This window comes from Fundulus heteroclitus, unplaced genomic scaffold (assembly GCF_011125445.2).
Source record: "Fundulus heteroclitus isolate FHET01 unplaced genomic scaffold, MU-UCD_Fhet_4.1 scaffold_40, whole genome shotgun sequence".
Lineage (NCBI taxonomy): Eukaryota > Metazoa > Chordata > Actinopteri > Cyprinodontiformes > Fundulidae > Fundulus > Fundulus heteroclitus.
In genome coordinates this window covers 2,601,695-2,621,269 of record NW_023396813.1, presented here as the reverse complement: position 1 = coordinate 2,621,269, position 19,575 = coordinate 2,601,695, and the positions used below count along the sequence as shown (strand labels likewise).

At 42.8% G+C, this 19,575-nt stretch overlaps 1 protein-coding gene across 4 annotated transcripts in view; it reads left to right on the top strand.

The window, feature by feature from the left end:
• Positions 1 to 1,624: 1,624 nt before the first annotated feature.
• ptar1 (protein prenyltransferase alpha subunit repeat containing 1) overlaps positions 1,625 to 19,575 on the top strand; it is a 124,344-nt gene continuing 106,393 nt past the window's right edge. Inside the window, exon 1 of one of the 4 annotated variants that reach the window (XM_021313615.2) lies at positions 1,625 to 1,744. In XM_021313615.2, coding sequence (XP_021169290.1) covers positions 1,659 to 1,744 — 86 coding nt within the window. In that variant the 5' untranslated portion in view covers positions 1,625 to 1,658. The remainder of the gene's footprint in view (positions 1,745 to 19,575) is intronic. The other 3 variants (XM_036131027.1, XM_021313616.2, XM_012857676.3) reach the window with 3 other exon arrangements.

Genomic DNA, 19,575 nt, shown 5'->3' with positions numbered 1-19,575 from the left:
CACTATGGCCTCACACCTCTTGGACAGAGGAGGCCTGGAGACCTGATGTCTGTGTATAAGATCCACTGTTCTCTATTGCAAATCCTGTTTTATATACCTTAAGGATTAAATATAATTCATTATTTCTACTGGCTTTTACTCTTACTACCTTTTAGGTTTACAGTTTTAAATTTTAAAATTTCTTGAGGTATTCTTTAAAATGGGGTTTAAATTTTAAAAGCTTGCAAGCATTTTTGACCAATTGCGTTTGTTTTTAAAAGAGCTGGAAAATAATCCCCTTACCGTCTCATGAAAGAAAGGTTCGGATCTTCGCGCCGACGCCCAGAGACGCTCCGAGACCAGGAGCTCTTCCACATGCCTTGAAAATCCATTCGGGGTACCAGAGGCCGGATAACCTCTCCGGGCCGGCCAAAGCAGCTCCTGTCCTCGGACTCCCTCGCTCGTCGGTCGGGATCTTGTTCGTTTACTCCAAATTGTTATGGGAGTTTTGGGTGGAATTCTAAACAATAGTAACTGAGTTCCATTCTTTACTAAATAACGAGACTGTGGTATGACGTTCCAGCACTTTTATTGAGAAACAGAGCAGAGATTCACATAGTTGGAAAGTAATCGCACCCCACGGTCCAGCTGCAGTCTGCGTCTGCCCTGTCTCTGCCTGCCTCGCTTTTCGGGCTTCCCCTAATACTGCACCGTGGCCTTGGTTTGAGACATAACAAAGACAGTCTATCGTAAACAATCAGTATCCCTCAGCAGCTGCAGCATTTGGCCTTGCAATCAGAAAACAGTGGATCTTATACACAGACATCAGGTCTCCAGGCCTCCTCTGTCCGAGAGGTGTGAGGCCATAGTGACTTCAGAATAATAATTCTTATAACAACAAGTAAATTTGATTATTTTGGAATATAGAATATATCTAGTTTTACTGTCAGAAATACAGAAATTATATAATTCAGTTGGTTAACAGTCTTTCTAAAATGAAAATAAGATTAAATCCAGTTGAATAGAATAGTTAATGTCTGATAGTATGGAAACTTTGATCTAAAACAGATTAATTTATTTAATAGGATCTGTTTCTTTGTTTATTTTTTCATTTTATTTTATTATTAGGCTATTATTATTATTGTTTTTGAGCGTCGTTCCAGTCCACACTCCATACCAGCTGGTGGACAAGTAAATTTGATTATTTTGGAATATAGAATATATCTAGTTTTACTGTCAGAAATACAGAAATTATATAATTCAGCTGGTTAACAGTCTTTCTAAAATGAAAATAAGATTAAATCCAGTTGAATAGAATAGTTAATGTCTGATAGTACGGAAACTTTGATCTAAAACAGACTAATTTATTTAATAGGATCTGTTTCTTTGTTTATTTTTTAATTTTATTTTATTATTAGGCTATTATTATTATTGTTTTTGAGCGTCGTTCCAGTCCACACTCCATACCAGCTGGTGGCGGTAGTGCACAAACCAATATTGTTGGATTTGTACAGTGCTCTGGAAGGCGCTTTTAAATAAAAGTTATTATTATTATTATTGTTGATTTTTTTTAAGAAGAAGCTTGTCCCTGCTTGTTTTCTCTAATTTCTTTTTTTATTTTTAGTTTTTTTATTTATCGTTTGGTGATCCGGAAGTAGATCTAGCCCCAGCGGCGGAAAATGGCGGAGTCGAAGGAGGAGGTTGACGTTTTGGTCCAGAGAGTGGTCAAAGACATCAGTAGCGCGTTCAAACGGCACCCTAACATGTAAGTGTTGTTTAGTTTAAACACGGTGGAACGTTGTGTGTTGGAACGAGCGGACCCTGGTTTAAACAACACCCGGAAGCTGAGTGCAAACAAACTTTAGTGTTTTGCCAGCCTTTTTAGCTATTGTTTCTTCACACAGTACCATTGGTTTACGAAACATTCCTGATTACTTAACCAGCGTATAGATTTAAAGGTAGTAAGAAGGATAATGTTCAGTAGATGGCTAATTGCACGCGTATTCTGCAATGGCCAATACCCGTTGCTTTTTCTTATTTTATTTTTTTCACCGCAAACAGCTACATTTAACTTATTAGTTGCTGTTTTATTAAACACTTTTCGATTAACGTCTTTTTACCTTGGGGAGCTGTCCAACCTACGCAAAGCTCTATACATTTCATTGTTAAATGGGAAGAAATTCCCGGCAGAACGTGGCTCTGTATGCGCAGAAAGAACTTCTGGATATCACTGCTGCTTTTCCGTATTTGACGTGTTCTGGTTTTCAGCAAGACACACGGATGTAGGAATTAGTAAAAAATTGGGGTGACACTTATTTGTGTACATGGTTTAACATGTTTTATTGGTCAAAAATGCATTTATTTAGATTTACTGTCAGTTGAACTGGTTCTTTACACTCTAACAAATAATGTAATGGGTTTATTTAAAAAGGTATGTTTACTTTTTGCATGGATCTTTTTAAGTTGTCCCAACCTCATTGTTTATTGTGTAATCACTACAAGTCCAGCATAACAACACCAACTTAAATAACCACATAAATACAAAGCTATCTCAAGTTGAAACTACTTTTTTTATATATATTACTGAATTATCACATTGGTTGCATGTGAATTATATTTATGGCACAACAAAAAATTAAGTACAATGACCATGTTTTTTTTTAATATATTCAAGCAACAAATCAAGCAGTGCTTACTTCATTTATTAATCAACATTCCTTAAAATTTTGTTATCTCATGATTCCAATTCAAGTTGTTGTAAATGTATACGTAAACATTTTCTACTGAAAAATGTCCATGCAAAAAGTAAACATATTTATTATAGTATATAAATACAATAAATAAATAAATTGAACATGTTGATCTCACAATGGGGAAATTCAATTCTGTATCTTAACCCATCCCCTTGGGGAGCAGTGGGCTGCCATGTGCGGCACCTGGGGAGCAATCGGGGGTTAAGGGTCTTGCTCAGGGACCCAGAGTGCAGGCTGTTGGGATCGAACTGGGTACTTGCAACCTTCTCAAAAGCAATCGCACTGCTCTAACCAGTAGGCCATCACTCCCCCTATGCGACTCATTTTGCTCAAGTTGGGGGGAAATAACAAACAAGAACCATATTTCACAATTAAAACTGTTTATTTTATGAACATTTTGTACAAATTAAGTGCAAATATCTTAATAACAGCACCATTAAAAACTTGCCATTGATAATTCTCTCATTTCAGAGCTGTTTAACTTTCATTTACATTTTAAATGATCTTTCTGTTGCAATTTTTTTTTTTTAGTAGGCGCTTTTTAAATATTTTTTAAAAGACAAGACATCATTCACATTTGCTGTTTGATAAGATGAATGACTTTAAGGCTGGCCCATGTTTTGAAAGAGCAATAGCATTCCCAATAGATAGAGACAAGGCAGGAATTGCCCACAATGCACATGTCGTAGCCTTTAGTGTTATAAAAGCTCAGTCTTTCTTCGAGTTTCATATTTACACATTTACAGCACCAGTTCATTGTGAACAGGATTCAATGAAAACGTTCTAAACACTGCTTAACAATAAACCAGTAAAAATGAATCAATCTACAATCAATAGCAGTAGCTAGCGAGCTACTGAAATGGCTACCGGAAGGCCTACCTAAGTGGCATGGGCAGCCACGTAGTAGGTTAATGGTCCTCCAGCAATAATTACGATCCCGACAGAGAACTTGTCAGATGTTCCAAAGCGCAAAAGATGACATTCCAAAGCAGATAGCACTGTGCAAAGAAGAAGACACGAGTGTTTCGACTTTCCAAACAAGCTGCACATTGAGTCTCGTCTGCTGCTTGAGGAGCCTCACCCAGGTTTCAAAAGATTATTTGAGCTGAAACAACTTAAAAGCTCCTGGATTTTCTGACTGTGGTTCCATCAGGCTAGCAAAGCGGAACCACAGTCAGAAAATCCAGGAGCTTTTCCATGATGCCAGCAACACCAGGAGCATGTGGAAAGGCATCCGGGCGATCACTGAATACAACACGCCCTCCCCCCAGTGGGTGAAGTTGATGCTGACTTCCTCAATGGACTAAATAACTTCTTTGGGAGGTTCGAGGCACTAAACAGCACTCCAGCAGTGAAAGCTGTTCCCCATCAGGAAGAGGAGGTCCTCTGCCTTGACACCGCCGACGTGTGGAAGACTCTGAGGAGAGTCAACCCGCGTAAGGCCCCAGGCCCCGACAACATACCTGGGCGGGTGCTCAAGGAGTGTGCAGGTCAGCTGGCTGGTGTCCTCACAGACATTTTTAACACCTCGCTGGACCAAGCCATAGTGCCAGCATGCTTCAAGTCTGCCTCAATCATTCCGGTGCCAAAGAAACCTCAAGTCACCTGTTTCAACGACTACCGGCCTGTTGCACTGACTCCCATCATGATGAAGTGCTTTGAAAGGCTGGTAAAGGAACACATCGTCTCCAGTCTCCCATCAACACTCGACCCGTTCCAGTTTGCCTACCGACGGAACCGCTCCACTGAGGACGCCATCTCCTCTGCTCTTCACCTGAGCCTGGCACACCTGGAGGAGAAGAACACGCACGTGCGGATGCTGTTCCTGGACTTCAGTTCAGCGTTCAACACCATCATCCCACAACATCTGGTGGGAAAACTGGAGCATCTGGGCTTCAACACACCCCTACGAAAGTGGCTGCTAGACTTCCTCACCAACAGACCTCAGTCAGTCCGGGTCGGACAGAACACCTCTGATGTCGTCACCCTCAGCACAGGCTCCCCTCAGGGCTGCGTCCTGAGCCCCCTGCTGTTCACCCTGATGACACACGACTGCGTCCCCAGGTTCACCACCAATCACATCGTGAAGTTTGCAGACGACACAACGGTGGTGGGCCTGATCAGAGACGACAACGACCAGGACTACAGAGAGGAGGTGGAGCAGCTGGTGGGTTGGTGCAGAGACAACAGCCTGATCCTGAACGTGGAGAAGACGAAGGAGATCATCGTCGACTTCAGGAAAAACCGGCCTCACCATGCTCCACTGCTCATCAACAACTCAGCGGTGGAGGTGGTCAGCAGCACCAAGTTCCTGGGGGTGCACATCACGAACAACCTCACCTGGACTGTGAACACCATGTCACTGGTGAAGAGGGCACAGAAGCGACTGTACTTTCTGCGGAGGATGAGGAGAGCCCGCCTGCCCCCGCCCATCCTCACGACCTTCTACAGAAGCACCATAGAGAGTATTCTGACCAGCTGTCTCTCTGTGTGGTGTGGAGGCTGCAGTGCCTCCGACTGGAAGAACGTGAGGAGAGTGGTGAGGACAGCAGAAGGGATCATCGGGGCTCCTCTTCCCTCCATTAAGGACATTTCATCGCAGCGCTGTGTGTCTCGAGCCCGTAACATCATCAGGGACCCCTCACACCCCCACCATGGACTATTCTCCCTGCTGCCCTCTGGAAAGAGGTTCCGCAGCATCCGCTGCAGGTCCACTAGGTTCAGCAAAAGCTTTTTCCCTGCTGCCATCAGACTGTTGAACTGCTGAAGTACAAAAGTGTACCACACTAGATTCGCTGATTTGCACATTTGCACATTTTTAAATCACTGCTGCACCCTACTGCATATTTGTCTACATTTGGTTTACATTGTTTACATTTCAACTGCCTACTGTTCACTGCTGCACTTTATCCGGAAGCAAATTGAAATTTATCCTGTAAGTGACTGCGATTGATCACTGCACTTTATCCTGTACTGTAATTCACTGCAAGGTATCCTGTAGAGTTACTGCAATATTTCTGAGCTGTGTGAAAACGAAATTTCGTTCTGTATGCACTCTGTGTATACAAAATGACAATAAAGAAAGTCTAAGTCTAAGTAAGTCTAAGTCTTAAAATTTGAGACAAATTGAGCTGATGCGCTGTCATGCATTCAAATTACACAGGAAACTGAGTCTGGATGTTTTCATATTTTTTTAAGTTGGTTTACCTAGATTAATTAAGCTGGTTACTTAGTTTAACAAATAAATACTGCAAACTTAAATGTTTATATCAAAATTGCGTATTTATTTAAGCTGAATTTACTACCCCCCTGCTTGATTTTTTTAGAGTGTATAGGTAACAACTTTTTGAGATGTCTGTCCTCTCACTTCTGAGACTCTCAACTGTCTATTCCCACTCTAAATGCCCTAAAAAGAATAGTCATAATAGATACGTTTACATGGACAAAAGTAATCGGTAAGGGGGTCCTTAAATGTCATGGCCATATTAAGGGTGGATAATAATTAAATATCTGTATCTATACATCTCTCTATCTCTCTATATAGCGATATAACTTTATTCAGTAAAGGCGATATGACATTCTAGTATTTCAATACATATCACGGTCTATGGTTACAGCATTTGTCACTGACTGACATTCTGGGTTTTATGTAATTTTATGTGTTTTTTTTTTTGAACATTCTTTATTTAAGAATATAATAAATCCAACATGTATACAAATGTATCTTCATATATGCAACTACAAAGAACATCAAACCCAAAAATAGGAAAATAAATAATTAAAATAAAAAGGGATGGGCTCAGCAAACATTCAGATCTGTTTCAGCAATTGGCAGTTCTTAGAGGGGTCTTCGTTAGCTCCCATAGACGGGAGGTGTGTATGTCTAGTGTACCATTAAAAAGGGGGGGGGGGGATACAAACAACGGGGGCCAATACCATTTTTTTGTTTTGTTTAGCTTATGAGACTCTTTATCCGTGTAGCCATCCAAAGTAGGCAATAGCTGGAGCCCACACTACCAAGAATGTGTCCATTTTCACATGAAGTTTTGCTGTTATCTTCTCCATTATATACACATTCTTCAACCTTTCTTGCCATTGTTGAAGGGTTGGGGGCAAAGGCTTAAGCCAAGACAGAGTTATCATTTTCCTTCCTACCAATAGCAGAATCTGTAGTAGTTGGGCTTCCCTTTTCCCAATATTTTCTTTTGGGATCAAACCTAATATATAGTACAGCGGGTTCAGTGGTAAAGTAAACTCAAGCATTCTTTTAATTTCTGTCTGGATCCCTTGCCAAAATTGAATCAGTACTGGACAGTCCCAAAAAATATGAGTGTGGTCCCCAATCTGATTACAGTTCCTCCAGCATAAGTTTGAGACATTTCTGTCATATTTTGAAATACTGAAAGGTGTTTTAAAAACTCTCATTCTTAATTTCCAGTTGAATCCTTTCCATCCTGGGCTGTGGGTAATCTTAAAACCTTTTTCTGAAATCTCCTCCCATTCCTCACTTTCAATAACTATGTTCATTTCTAGTTCCCACTTTTGCTTTATATCTATAGAATTGTCGAAGAAGTGTCCCTGTAGATGTTTATATACATTAGATATAATCCTCTCTTTATTATTTTCCTCTACACATTTTATCAGAAATAGTTCCAAAGATTGTGTATTCTGTTTCAAAGTAGGCCATTCTTTGTGTGATAAGAGGTAATCCCTTAATTGTAAGTACTTATAGAAGTCTTTTGAATGTAAACCATATTTATCTTGTAGTTGTTTAAACGACAGGTTTTCTCCACTAAATAACTGATTAAATCTTATTAATCCTTTCTGTGCCCATCTTTGAAACCCCGTATCTAATTTGTTTGGGAAAAAGTTGGTGATCTTAGTTATTTTTATTAAACGTGATATTGTTAAAGGAGCTCCTATTTTCTTCCTCACATGAGACCAAACTCTGTATGTACAGTTAATCCACTAATTTTCAATCTTTAGGTCCTTTAAAATTTTCCCTTCCATAAACGGCAACGCCTCAAGAGGTACCCACGGGCATCCATTGTTCTCCAACCCAATCCAGTTTGTCTCCTCATCCTGTACCAGCCACTCAACCACGCCGCAGAGTTGTGCTGCCCAGAAATACAATTTCAGATTGGGAAGCCCGAGGCCACCATTTTCTCTTGGACTCAATAATTTCTGTCTGATTCTCGGTTTCCTCCTTTGCCAAATAAATGTATTAATAATTTTATCCAAAGTTTTAAAAGTGGAGGCAGGTATCCAAATAGGTAGTGCCCGGAACAGATATATTAATCATGGGAGTATGTATATTCATTCTTACTGTTTCTATTCTGCCCAGGAGGGACAGAGGGAGAATCTCCCATCTGGATGTGTCTAATTTTATCTGTGTAATTAATCTATTATAATTTCCCTCAAATAGTTGTGAAGTTTGTGGTGTAATCATCACGCCTAAATATTTGAATCCCCACCTGGGCCAATTGAATGTGACCTCTTTATCTAAGCTTGTGGGCCAATTTCCCACAAGCATCACAGCTTCTGACTTAGTTTCATTAACTTTATAGCCTGAGGTTTCTCCAAAATCTTTTAAATTAGTCATAAGCCTGGGGATTGAGCATAGGGGGTTAGAAACATATAAAATAATGTCGTCCGCATATAACGAAATTTTGTAGGTGACACCACCTGCTACTATCCCGTGAATTCTAGGGTCTGCCCGTATTCTTTCTGCTAGGGGCTCGATGCTAATTGCAAATAGTAAAGGTGAGAGGGGACATCCCTGCCTAGTTCCTCTTTTTAAACTAAACTTCTTTGATGTGTATCCGTTCACCCGTACTTTAGAAGTGGGGCCTGAATATAACACACTAATCCATTTAATAAAGTCTCTGTGAAATTGCATTTTTTCCAGTGTGTGTTCCAGGTACAGCCAGTCCACCCTATCGAAGGCCTTCTCCGCATCGAGGCTGAGAAGCATTGAGGGGTCCTGTTTTTGTCTTGCCAACGATATCACATTAAGGGTCCTCCTAATATTATCCGTCCCTATGCGTCCGTTTATGAATCCTGTTTGGTCTGGTTTAATTATTGTCTGGATACATTTTTGAATTCGGTTTGCTAATATTGTGGTTAGAATTTTTAAATCACAGCAGAGCAAACTTATTGGATGAACATTTTGTGGGGTCCTTACCTTCCTTTAGAATTATAGATATTACTGCTTCCGACCAGGATTTTGGGGGGTCCTTATTTGTGAGGGCATAATTAAATACTCTCACTTAAAGGGGCGTGACCTCAGCTTTAAACTGTTTATAAAATTCCGCAGGGAATCCATCAACTCCTGGCACTTTATTGTTCTTTAAATTTTTTATAGCCTCTTCGATTTCTTGTTTTGTAATTGGGTCTCTCATTGTCCTGGCATCTTTTTCAGTTAGTTTTGGTAACTCAATTTTACCCAGTAAGTTCTTAATTTTCTCTATTTTACCATCTGTTTCCTCCGAGTCATACAGTGTCTCATAATAAGCTGAGAAAGCTTCTGCAATGTCTTTGGGGTGGGACAGCACTTTTTTAGTTAAAGGATTAGTTATCTTTTCCACTATACGGTCTGCCTGTTTCTTGCGTAACTGAAATGCTAGTAACCTGCTGGCCCTATTTCCTGATTCATAATATTTTTGATTAGCGAACCGTAACGCCCCCTCCGCCTTGTGCGTCAACAAAGTATCCAGTGTTTGTCTGTGTTCGTCAATAGATTTTAAAATGGTTTCATCCTTAGTCTTTTTATGTTCCTCCTCCAGTTGTTTTATACCATTTTCTAACTCTACTTGTTTTTTATCACGTTCTCTTTTGATTTGGGATGATAGAGAGATTAACTTCCCCCTCATCACCGCTTTTCCAGCTTCCCAGAGAGTTGACACAGATACTTCCTCATTGTCATTATGTTCCATATATTCAATCCAGTCTTTTTTTATTTTTTGAACTGTTTCTGGGTGATTTAGAAGTGATACGTTCATTCTCCACTGTTTGGGTTGTTTATCGTTCTCTAGTTTTATTGTCATAACTACTTGACTGTGATCTGATATTGTTATTGGTTCGATACGGCAGTTTGTAACTTTATGCGTGTCTCTTCTTAGGACAAAAAAAAAAGATCTATTCTGGAATAGCTTCCGTGGACCTTTGAAAAGAAGGTATAATCACGTTCTTTTGGGTGGCTTTGTCGTCATATATCTACTAACCCCATTTCTTCGATCAAGCTGCACAGGGTTTTAACCTTTTGAGGCATAGATCTCTGTTCGGAAGGGTATTTATCCCATTTGTGGTTCATCACGCAATTAAAATCCCCACCAACTAGTATAAATCCATCGGCTTTTGTGGTCAGAAGGGCTGAGACATCCCTGAAAAAATTAGGATCATCTTCATTAGGTGCATAAATGTTGAGGAGGGACATTCTTACTCCTCTAATTGTACCTACAGCCAAAATGTACCGTCCCTTTTTGTCTTCATACATGTTCTCAACGAGGAAACCCAGTGACCTATGGCACAGGATGGCAACTCCTCTTCGTTTGCCCCTTTCACATGAGGCACTGTAAACCTGCCCTACCCATGCCTTTCTAGGTTTTTTGTGTTCTGTCTCATTAAGGTGGGTCTCCTGAAGCATTGCAATTGAGCAATTCAAATTTTTTAATTGGGTCAAAATTTTACTTCTCTTTATTGGGTTATTTTGTTATTACCGTTAATGTCTATTTTTGTGATTTGTGTTTTGAGTTTGTTTTTTGTTTTCCCCCCCTCTCTTTTCACTTTCCCTATGCATAACCAGGTAATCATTCATTTCCCCTTGTGATTGTCCTTCAGAACTGCCATCAGAGTGGTGTCAAATGCCGTTACTGTCATGGTTTTCAGATGACGAGCCCACATGCAGATACGAACGGGAGGCAATGCACAGTTTAAAGATTTTATTTAAAGGAAAACAGGCAGGTCTATGGACGGAACTACAGGTGACTCGGCTGGGTCAGAACGTCACGGCTGGAGAGTCTGTAAGAAAGAGCAAGTGAGTTCTTCTGAAATAAGAGCCAGGAAACTTGCTAGGAGTTGCGCTGCTTACCATTAGGCTGGGCAGACCTAACCGGGAAGAAGTAGCGTCAGGAGAACTCTATGTGACTACTCAGATGGAGATAAGTGGCTAGTGGCTGAGGGCGGCAGATGTAGCTGGCGAGGAATCCGAGGCGACCTCATCGGCAGCGGTTGACAGATGGATTGACCAGAGTGAGCACAGAACCAACAGAACCCGGGAAAGGGGATCTCAGGCCTCGCTGGGTAACTTCCAGGAAGTATGAGGGGAGCGCCAGAGCAAAATCTGAGCAGACAGGTCTGCTGGTCTGTTTCTTCGGACGGGATGTCAAGACAGGTGAGTGCATCCAAGCACCAAAATCTGGAGCAACAGAGAGGTACAAAAAAATTACTCAAAAAGAAGAGTAACAAAAAAACTCACAAGCTGGTTTCCGAGAGTTGGGACAGAGGCCACGTCGTACCACGACTGGTTAAGGCTCCGGCGTCTTCCATCTGCCAGTGCTCTGCTTAAGAAGCCAGAGGAAGCCGCCTGCAACGAGCTGCAGGTGTGGACCACGCCTCCTCAGCCAACTAGACACACCTGAGGAGTAGAGTTAGAGCAGCCAACACAGAGAACCCTGACACTACCCCCCCCTCAACGGCCGCCTCCTGGCGGCCCAGACGAAGAAGTGCTGGGCTGAGTAGACCAGAAATCCCGAATCAAATCCTGATTGGCGATGGTAGCTGCAGACACCCATGAGCGATCCCCAGAGCTGCGACCCTCCCAATCGACGAGGTATTGGTGACCCCTACCTCGTCGACGGGCATCCACAACCCTGATGACGCGAGGATTCTGACTGTCCTGGGAGGGTGGAGGGGGTCCGGAAGGAGGGTATGAATCATTGTCCAAAACGGGCTTAATCTGGGATACATGAAAAGTGGGATGAACACGAGAGTGAGGGGGAAGACGTAAGCGGACGGTGGTCGGGTTGATAACTGTCTCTATTTCATAGGGACCAGTAAACCGGGGAGCAAGCTTCTTGGCGGATGGGTTAGTCAATACATCTCTGGATGATAACCAAACCCTCTGACCGGGGCGATAATGGGGAGCTGGTCTGCGGTGCTGGTCAGCAAACCTCTTACTCCGCTCTGCGGTGCGAGTGAGTGCTGTAACCGTCTCTTTCCATATATTCTGGCAGCGAGCAATATAGTCGTTGACGGAGGTGAAGGGAATCCTGAGTTCGTCTGTGGGTAGGAGTGGAGGTTGATATCCTAAGGCAACTTCAAAAGGTGAACGTCCCGTGGCTGAGGTGATGTGAGAGTTCAGGGCATACTCTACCCAAGGCAAAAACTTATTCCAGTCGGTAGGTGAAGATGACGTGAGGCAACGGAGAGTGGTCTCTAATTGTTGATTCATTCGTTCTGTTTGGCCGTTGGTTTGAGGATGGTATCCGGAGGTGAGCGTGTAACGGGCACCCAGAGCGGAGCAAAAGTGCCGCCAGACCTGAGAAATAAACTGGGGACCCCGGTCAGAGAGAATGTCAACAGGGATACCATGGAGCTTGAAAACATGTTTAATGAGGAGTTGGGCAGTCTGGAGGGCGTTAGACTTCGAAAAACGGTCAACAACAGTCAAAATCGTTGACATGCCTTGGGAAACAGGGAGTCCAGTAACGAAATCAATGGCAATGTGGGACCATGGACGTTTGGGGATAGGAAGAGGATTCAACAACCCAGAAGGTGGCTGGTTAGAAGACTTATTCTGGGCGCAGACAGGACAAGCTAAAACATAGTCTCTGACGTCCTTGGTCCACGATGGCCACCAGAATCGCCGGGACACCTGAGACTGGGTTCTATAAATGCCCGGATGGGCGGAAAACTTAGCATCGTGACACCAGCGTAAAACCTCCGGACGAACAGATTGGGGAACATACTTTAGTCCCGGTGGACCCGTACCAGGATCCGGATCTAATAGTTGGGCCTGGTTAATCCTGTCCTCCAGATCCCAATGCAGACCTCCAACAGTGCATGTGGGGGGAAGAATAAGTTCCGGCTCCTTCTCTTGTTCAAATGGGGCAAATTGACGAGACAGAGCATCCGGTTTAATGTTTCTGGAGCCTGGTCTGTAGGTTATGGTGAGGTTGAAACGAGAAAAAAATAATGACCAACGGGCTTGCCTTGAGTTGAGTCTACGGGCTGTCTGCAGATAGGAGAGGTTCTTGTGATCTGTCCATATTATGATGGGCTGCTCGGATCCCTCTAGCCAGTGCCGCCACTCCTCCAAGGCTAACTTAATGGCTAACAGTTCACGATCGCCTACATCATAGTTCTGCTCGGCAGGGGACAAGCGACGGGAGAAGAATGCACAAGGGTGTAACTTCTTATCTATCTCAGACTGTTGGGATAGGACCGCTCCCACACCTGTGTTTGAAGCGTCTATTTCAAGGGTGAATTGTCTCGCAGGATCAGGGTGAACGAGTATGGGAGCCTGGGAAAAACGGGACTTAAGTCGATTAAATGCCTCATCGGCTTCAGGACTCCAGATAAAAGGGACCTTGGTGGAGGTAAGAGCATGTAACGGGGAAGCTATCTGGCTGTAGTTCCTGATAAAACGCCTATAGAAATTAGCGAACCCAAGGAAACGTTGAAGCTGTTTACGTGACTCAGGAACTGGCCACTCCGTTACTGCTTTTATTTTTTCTGGGTCTGACCTCACTTGACCGCCTTCCAAAACAAGACCGAGGAACGAAACTGAAGTCTGGTGGAACTCACACTTCTCGGCTTTTACAAACAGGCGATTTTCTAGTAATCGCTGGAGAACAAGTCGCACATGTTGCTTGTGTTGTTCTAGGTCACGAGAGTAAATCAGGATGTCATCTAAATAGACAAAAACAAAAACATTCAAAAAATCCCGCAGGACGTCGTTAACCAATGCCTGAAAAACTGCCGGGGCATTACACAAGCCGAAGGGCATGACTAGGTACTCAAAGTGACCTAACGGAGTCTTAAAAGCCGTCTTCCACTCATTCCCCTGTCTCACCCGAACCAAATGATAAGCGTTGCGCAGATCAAGCTTAGTAAAAATCTTGGCATTCTGGACTGGCTCGAGGGCTGATGATAATAGAGGAAGCGGGTACTTATTCTTGACGGTTATCTGGTTAAGCCCTCGATAATCTATACAGGGTCGAAGGGTCCCGTCCTTCTTGCCCACAAAAAAGAAACCAGCCCCTAATGGGGAGGAAGAAGGACGAATTAACCCCGTAGCCAAAGACTCACTGATGTATTTTTCAAGCGATTGACGTTCTTTATTGGAAAGACCAACCTGCCCCAACTGCATGGGTTCAGGAGGAGGTGTAAAGGAACGGGGTTCCTTCTTGGTAAATGTAGAAGAGGTGGAGGTGGATGATTGCAAGGCAAGGTTGGATCTAAAACGGGTTCGGCTGCGTAATCGAGAATCCAAACGGATAGCAAGTGCTACAAACTCCTCAAAATCCTCAGGTTCCTCAACCCGAGCTAACTCATCCTTTAACGACTCGTCTAGAGCCTGAAAGAAAGCTGCCTTTAACGGTCTCGGCTGCCAACCCGCAGCAGCAGCAAACGTACGAAACTCCACGGAAAAATCAGATACGCGTCGACCGCGCTGTTTCAAAGTGAGGAGATGACGAGACTGTTGTGCCGAATCCAACTCAGGTGAAAAAATTGTCTTAAATTCAGCAATGAAGTCCTGAAAAGTAATCCCAAACGACTGACAATCAGGGAATCGAGCCTCGGCCCACCTAAGAGCCCTACCCGTTAGTAGACGTAAGACATAAGATAACCTTACCTCATCAGAGGCGAAAGTCTGGGGAGAACGGTTAAACACCAGTTTGCACTGGAAAAGAAAACCACCGCAACTTCCACCGTCACCGGAGAATTTCTCCGGACAAGGTGACGCGCCCTCAAGTGGTGGAGTCCAAACCTGATTCTCCATGCTCGGAGCGTCGGAAGGCGGGGTAACGTGATCCTGAGTGACAGGTGACGTCTTCGCGGAAGTGACTGTGTCCACAAGTAGGCTAACCTGAGCGGCTAACCTCTGAAGCTGTTCCTGAGTAGAATTGACAGCAAAACCTAGCGACTGCATTTGTTCCTGCTGTGCGGCTATCTGCCGCCCGAACGTATCCGCTGGACTCTGGTGGCCGGAGCCTTCTTCTGTCATGGTTTTCAGATGACGAGCCCACATGCAGATACGAACGGGAGGCAATGCACAGTTTAAAGATTTTATTTAAAGGAAAACAGGCAGGTCTATGGACGGAACTACAGGTGACTCGGCTGGGTCAGAACGTCACGGCTGGAGAGTCTGTAAGAAAGAGCAAGTGAGTTCTTCTGAAATAAGAGCCAGGAAACTTGCTAGGAGTTGCGCTGCTTACCATTAGGCTGGGCAGACCTAACCGGGAAGAAGTAGCGTCAGGAGAACTCTATGTGACTACTCAGATGGAGATAAGTGGCTAGTGGCTGAGGGCGGCAGATGTAGCTGGCGAGGAATCCGAGGCGACCTCATCGGCAGCGGTTGACAGATGGATTGACCAGAGTGAGCACAGAACCAACAGAACCCGGGAAAGGGGATCTCAGGCCTCGCTGGGTAACTTCCAGGAAGTATGAGGGGAGCGCGAGAGCAAAATCTGAGCAGACAGGTCTGCTGGTCTGTTTCTTCGGACGGGACGTCAAGACAGGTGAGTGCATCCAAGCACCAAAATCTGGAGCAACAGAGAGGTACAAAAAATTACTCAAAAAGAAGAGTAACAAAAAAACTCACAAGCTGGTTTCCGAGAGTTGGGACAGAGGCCACGTCGTACCACGACTGGTTAAGGCTCCGGCGTCTTCCATCTGCCAGTGCTCTGCTTAAGAAGCCAGAGGAAGCCGCCTGCAACGAGCTGCAGGTGTGGACCACGCCTCCTCAGCCAACTAGACACACCTGAGGAGTAGAGTTAGAGCAGCCAACACAGAGAACCCTGACAGTTACAATATAAAGATTATTGTATGCCAAGAAATATAAAACGTTGAAAAAACAAAAACGTTTTCCTGAACATGGAAAACAACTGTGAACTTCCAATACCCCAGTGGTTCGCCCCTTAGATGAATTGAACACAGACATAACCATATCACCAAACACAGGGGGTCCCCACCCCCGATCTTCTTTGGGCAGAGAGACAGGGCTCTCTGGGTGCAACAAAGTGCCTGGGCGTTGGTCCTCCAGGATGTCCCCGAAGTGTCCCCACACCTCCATAGTTGTAAAACTTGCTTCATCTACTTTTCCTCTCCCCCCCTCCCCACAAATGTGTAACTTATCTTCTAGCAATTATGTTATAGCCTGAATCTATAAATTGTATGTTATGATAAATGGTACTCCCTTACCCGATTAGTTCAATATATATATATATATATATATATATATATATATATATATATAAGTAACGTTAATATCCGTTATTTTCCGGGTTCCTTGTCCCAACTTTTAGTCTCTAAGTACCTTGCATCCAGTTCTGGGCTTGACATGGCGACCTTACTCACGACCAGAGGACCTCTCTTCTCTGTTATCACCGTAAACAATGGCTCTGATCTCAGCCGGGTTAAGCTGTTGGCTCTTCCTCTTCTTTCTTTGGGTTGTCCATGCGTCCCGTGTCAACTCCTCTTGCAGTATTTGTCTATCCTCCAGAGGTGGTTCAATGCCGAGATCTTTCAGTGTGGAGTGTGCTGCTAGAAGCGAGGGGAAGAGTTTTGTGCCCCAATTCATGAAAAGTTTCAGCTGAGCTGGGTATGGCGACTGGGCTTTGATGTTTTTCTCTTTTAACTTCTTTATTACTTCTCTAACTTTTTTCCTTTTCTTCTGCAGGTCTGGCGAATAATCGTGGTCGAAATAAATTGCGTGCTCTTGGTACTTTATGTTTCTTTGCTTCCAAGCTTGTAGTAGCACTTTTTGTTTTACATCAAAGTCCAGAAACCGAGCTATAATGGATCTCGGGGGTGCTGCTGCGGTGTTAGGCTTCGGACCTGACGCTCTGTGTGCTCTTTCTAGTTTAATGACAACTTCTTCTTGAAACTCTAGAGAAGTGCTCAGAAGGTCTGTGATAAAGTTTACCATATCTTCTTTTTCTGCTCCCTCCGGGATGCCATACAGCCTGATGTTGTTACGGCGGAGTCTGTTTTCCATGTCATCGCATTTGGCTGTGAGGATAGCTTCTCTTTCTAGCAAGTGGCCCAGAGCTCTCTCCTGCCGCATGCTTCTATCTTCCGTTGCGATCACTCTATCCTCCGCCTCAGTCAGTCTTTTGTCCAGCCCCTCCATTCGTTTCTTCAAGTCGTCCATGAATGACTCTACCCGGTGTAGAGAGCTCTTCAGGTCCCGGAACGAGTCCGTATTTTCTTGCCGCAGCTTTCGTAATTCCGTTAGCATTACAGCTTCTCCACTAGCCTCTCCTGTAGCTTTCAGCGGTGTAGCTTCGGCTAACGTTAGCTGCTTGGAGCCTGCCATAATGTCGTCTTTTCTGCTCGCCTTAATTTTATGTGTTTTTAACGCAAATATTTCTAAATTGTTATATTGGAGGAGTTTTATAAACATGACAAAATAATTGTCAGTTTGTACAGCCATCTGTTGTGGACATTCTGTGCAGTCATTCCGAGATTGAATTATATTGAATCTACCAAAATTAAGAAATATATGGCCAAAAACGAGCCCAAAATCACTTATAGTATGGTATTGGACATGGCAACACAGCTGTTGCTCTCTAGTGATGTTGTTCATGAGTGTGTTGTTCAAAGGAACAAAATGCTCATGTAAAAGAGCTGAACTTGAACTTGATTAACTTTGTTCATTTGCAGTTGAGGTCAACTATCTATTTTGTAAAAGTATTATATTTTTACCATAAAGCAATACAAATTTTAATCAACTGAGAATGCTATTCAGCATTCTCACTTATTGTTTTCCTATTTTTCATTATTTTTATCAAGTGAGATTGCTGTTCAGCATTCTTACTTATTACGTTGCTTCAGGTCTTGATTGTTATTCCGTACGTTTTTCGGCATCTAACTACTCCTGCATACTTCAACCGATTTAAACAATTTTCGTATCAGAACGTTCAGCTCATTCACAAAATTACTGCTATGTCTTTTGGTAAATGTAACTTTTATAATATTTAAAATATTTAACTTTTTGTGAGTTTTTTGCTCTCATTGAATTTGAATGGAGAATCCTTCAAATTCTTCAAATTTTTCAGCTTTTTGACAGCTTACTGCTTCAGCCTACTTACAGCTAGAAACGCCATTCAACTTTTAAAATGTTCAAATAACCTTCAGCTATCTTCAGCTACTTCAGCTTTTTCCTATTTCACCATTTTCATACAGTACCTCCTTAGAATAATTTAGCATTTTCATAAAATTCAGAAAAATGAATGCGTTGCTATTGTTGCTAGGGAGTTCATTTAGAGTGGCCACTCTGCCATTCTTATAGATTTTCTTTCTCTGAAAAACTTCTTCTCACTCGCTCAATTTTCACCCGATTCACATAAATTATACATCAAAACATAGGAATTTTTGTCGGGATTCTGGAAATGTAACCATCATTGGTGTGGGATTTATGTTTTTCGCAAATCACCCCAGAGCACCACAAAGCCTAAAAGCTCTCCATTGATTTTTCTATGGAGGTGTGGTGAAAAATCACACCTGACATCCCCAAGCGACACATGTTTTCGCATCGTCACTACTCCTAAACCGTTTAATTTACAGGCATGAGACTTTCACACATTCATGTCCAGACCCTTCTGGCGCTCACAAAGAAGAAATTTCATTGATAACTGTTAGGGTTTTGCCGCAGGAACAATTTGTTCGGGAGTAGCGTTTTGGGAAAAATGCTGAAACAGGTTCAGACTTCCATCTCCCCAAATGAGGCACTTTTCTACATCGTCACTACTCCTAAACCGTTTGATGTACAGGCATGACACTTTCACACATAGATGTCCAGACCCTTCTGGCACTCACAAAAAAGGAATTTTGTCGATAACTGTTACGGTTTTGCCGCAGGAACAATCTGTTCGGGAGTAGCGAATGTGCAAAAACCTAAAAACGCTTTGGACCTGAATCCTTCTAAATTATGCACTTTTTTACATCGTTGCCATGCCTACACCGATTTTTTTGTTTGGGAACCTTTTTAGAGGATTTTTGAATTTTCGTCAATATTCCCCTTTATTTCATGATTTTTTGCGCCTACATTAAAATATTTCAAGCAACAACCGATTGTACAAACACAAAAATGAGCACCATAGTCCTCAAAACCCTGCTGATACTCACGGTGAAATAATTATTTTGATATCTCTTATACTTTTTCAGCTAGAGCGATTTGTTCGGGACTATGTTTCAGGGATTTTCACATTTTCCTTAAAATTACCCTTTTTCCAGGATTTTTTGTGCCTAAATTCAAATATTTCCAGCAAAAACCGATAGCTTGTCTGGTTTCCCTTTCCGTTACGAAACGCAGAACAAATTACGTCTCTAACCTTTATCGTTCCGGAGAAATCAAGTGCTGCTCGCGAGGTAAATCGCAGCTGAAAAAGGTTCAGAACTCCATGCCCCCAAATTATGCACTTTTTACATCGTCGCTATGCCTACACCGATTTTTGTACAAACATAAAAATAAGCACAGTTGTCCTCCAAAGCTGGCTGATACTCACAGTGAAGGAATTATTTTGATATCTCTATACTTTTTCAGCTAGAGCGATTTGTTCATAACCCTTTTTAAAGGATTTTTGCATATCCATAAAAATCCTGTTTTTATCATCAT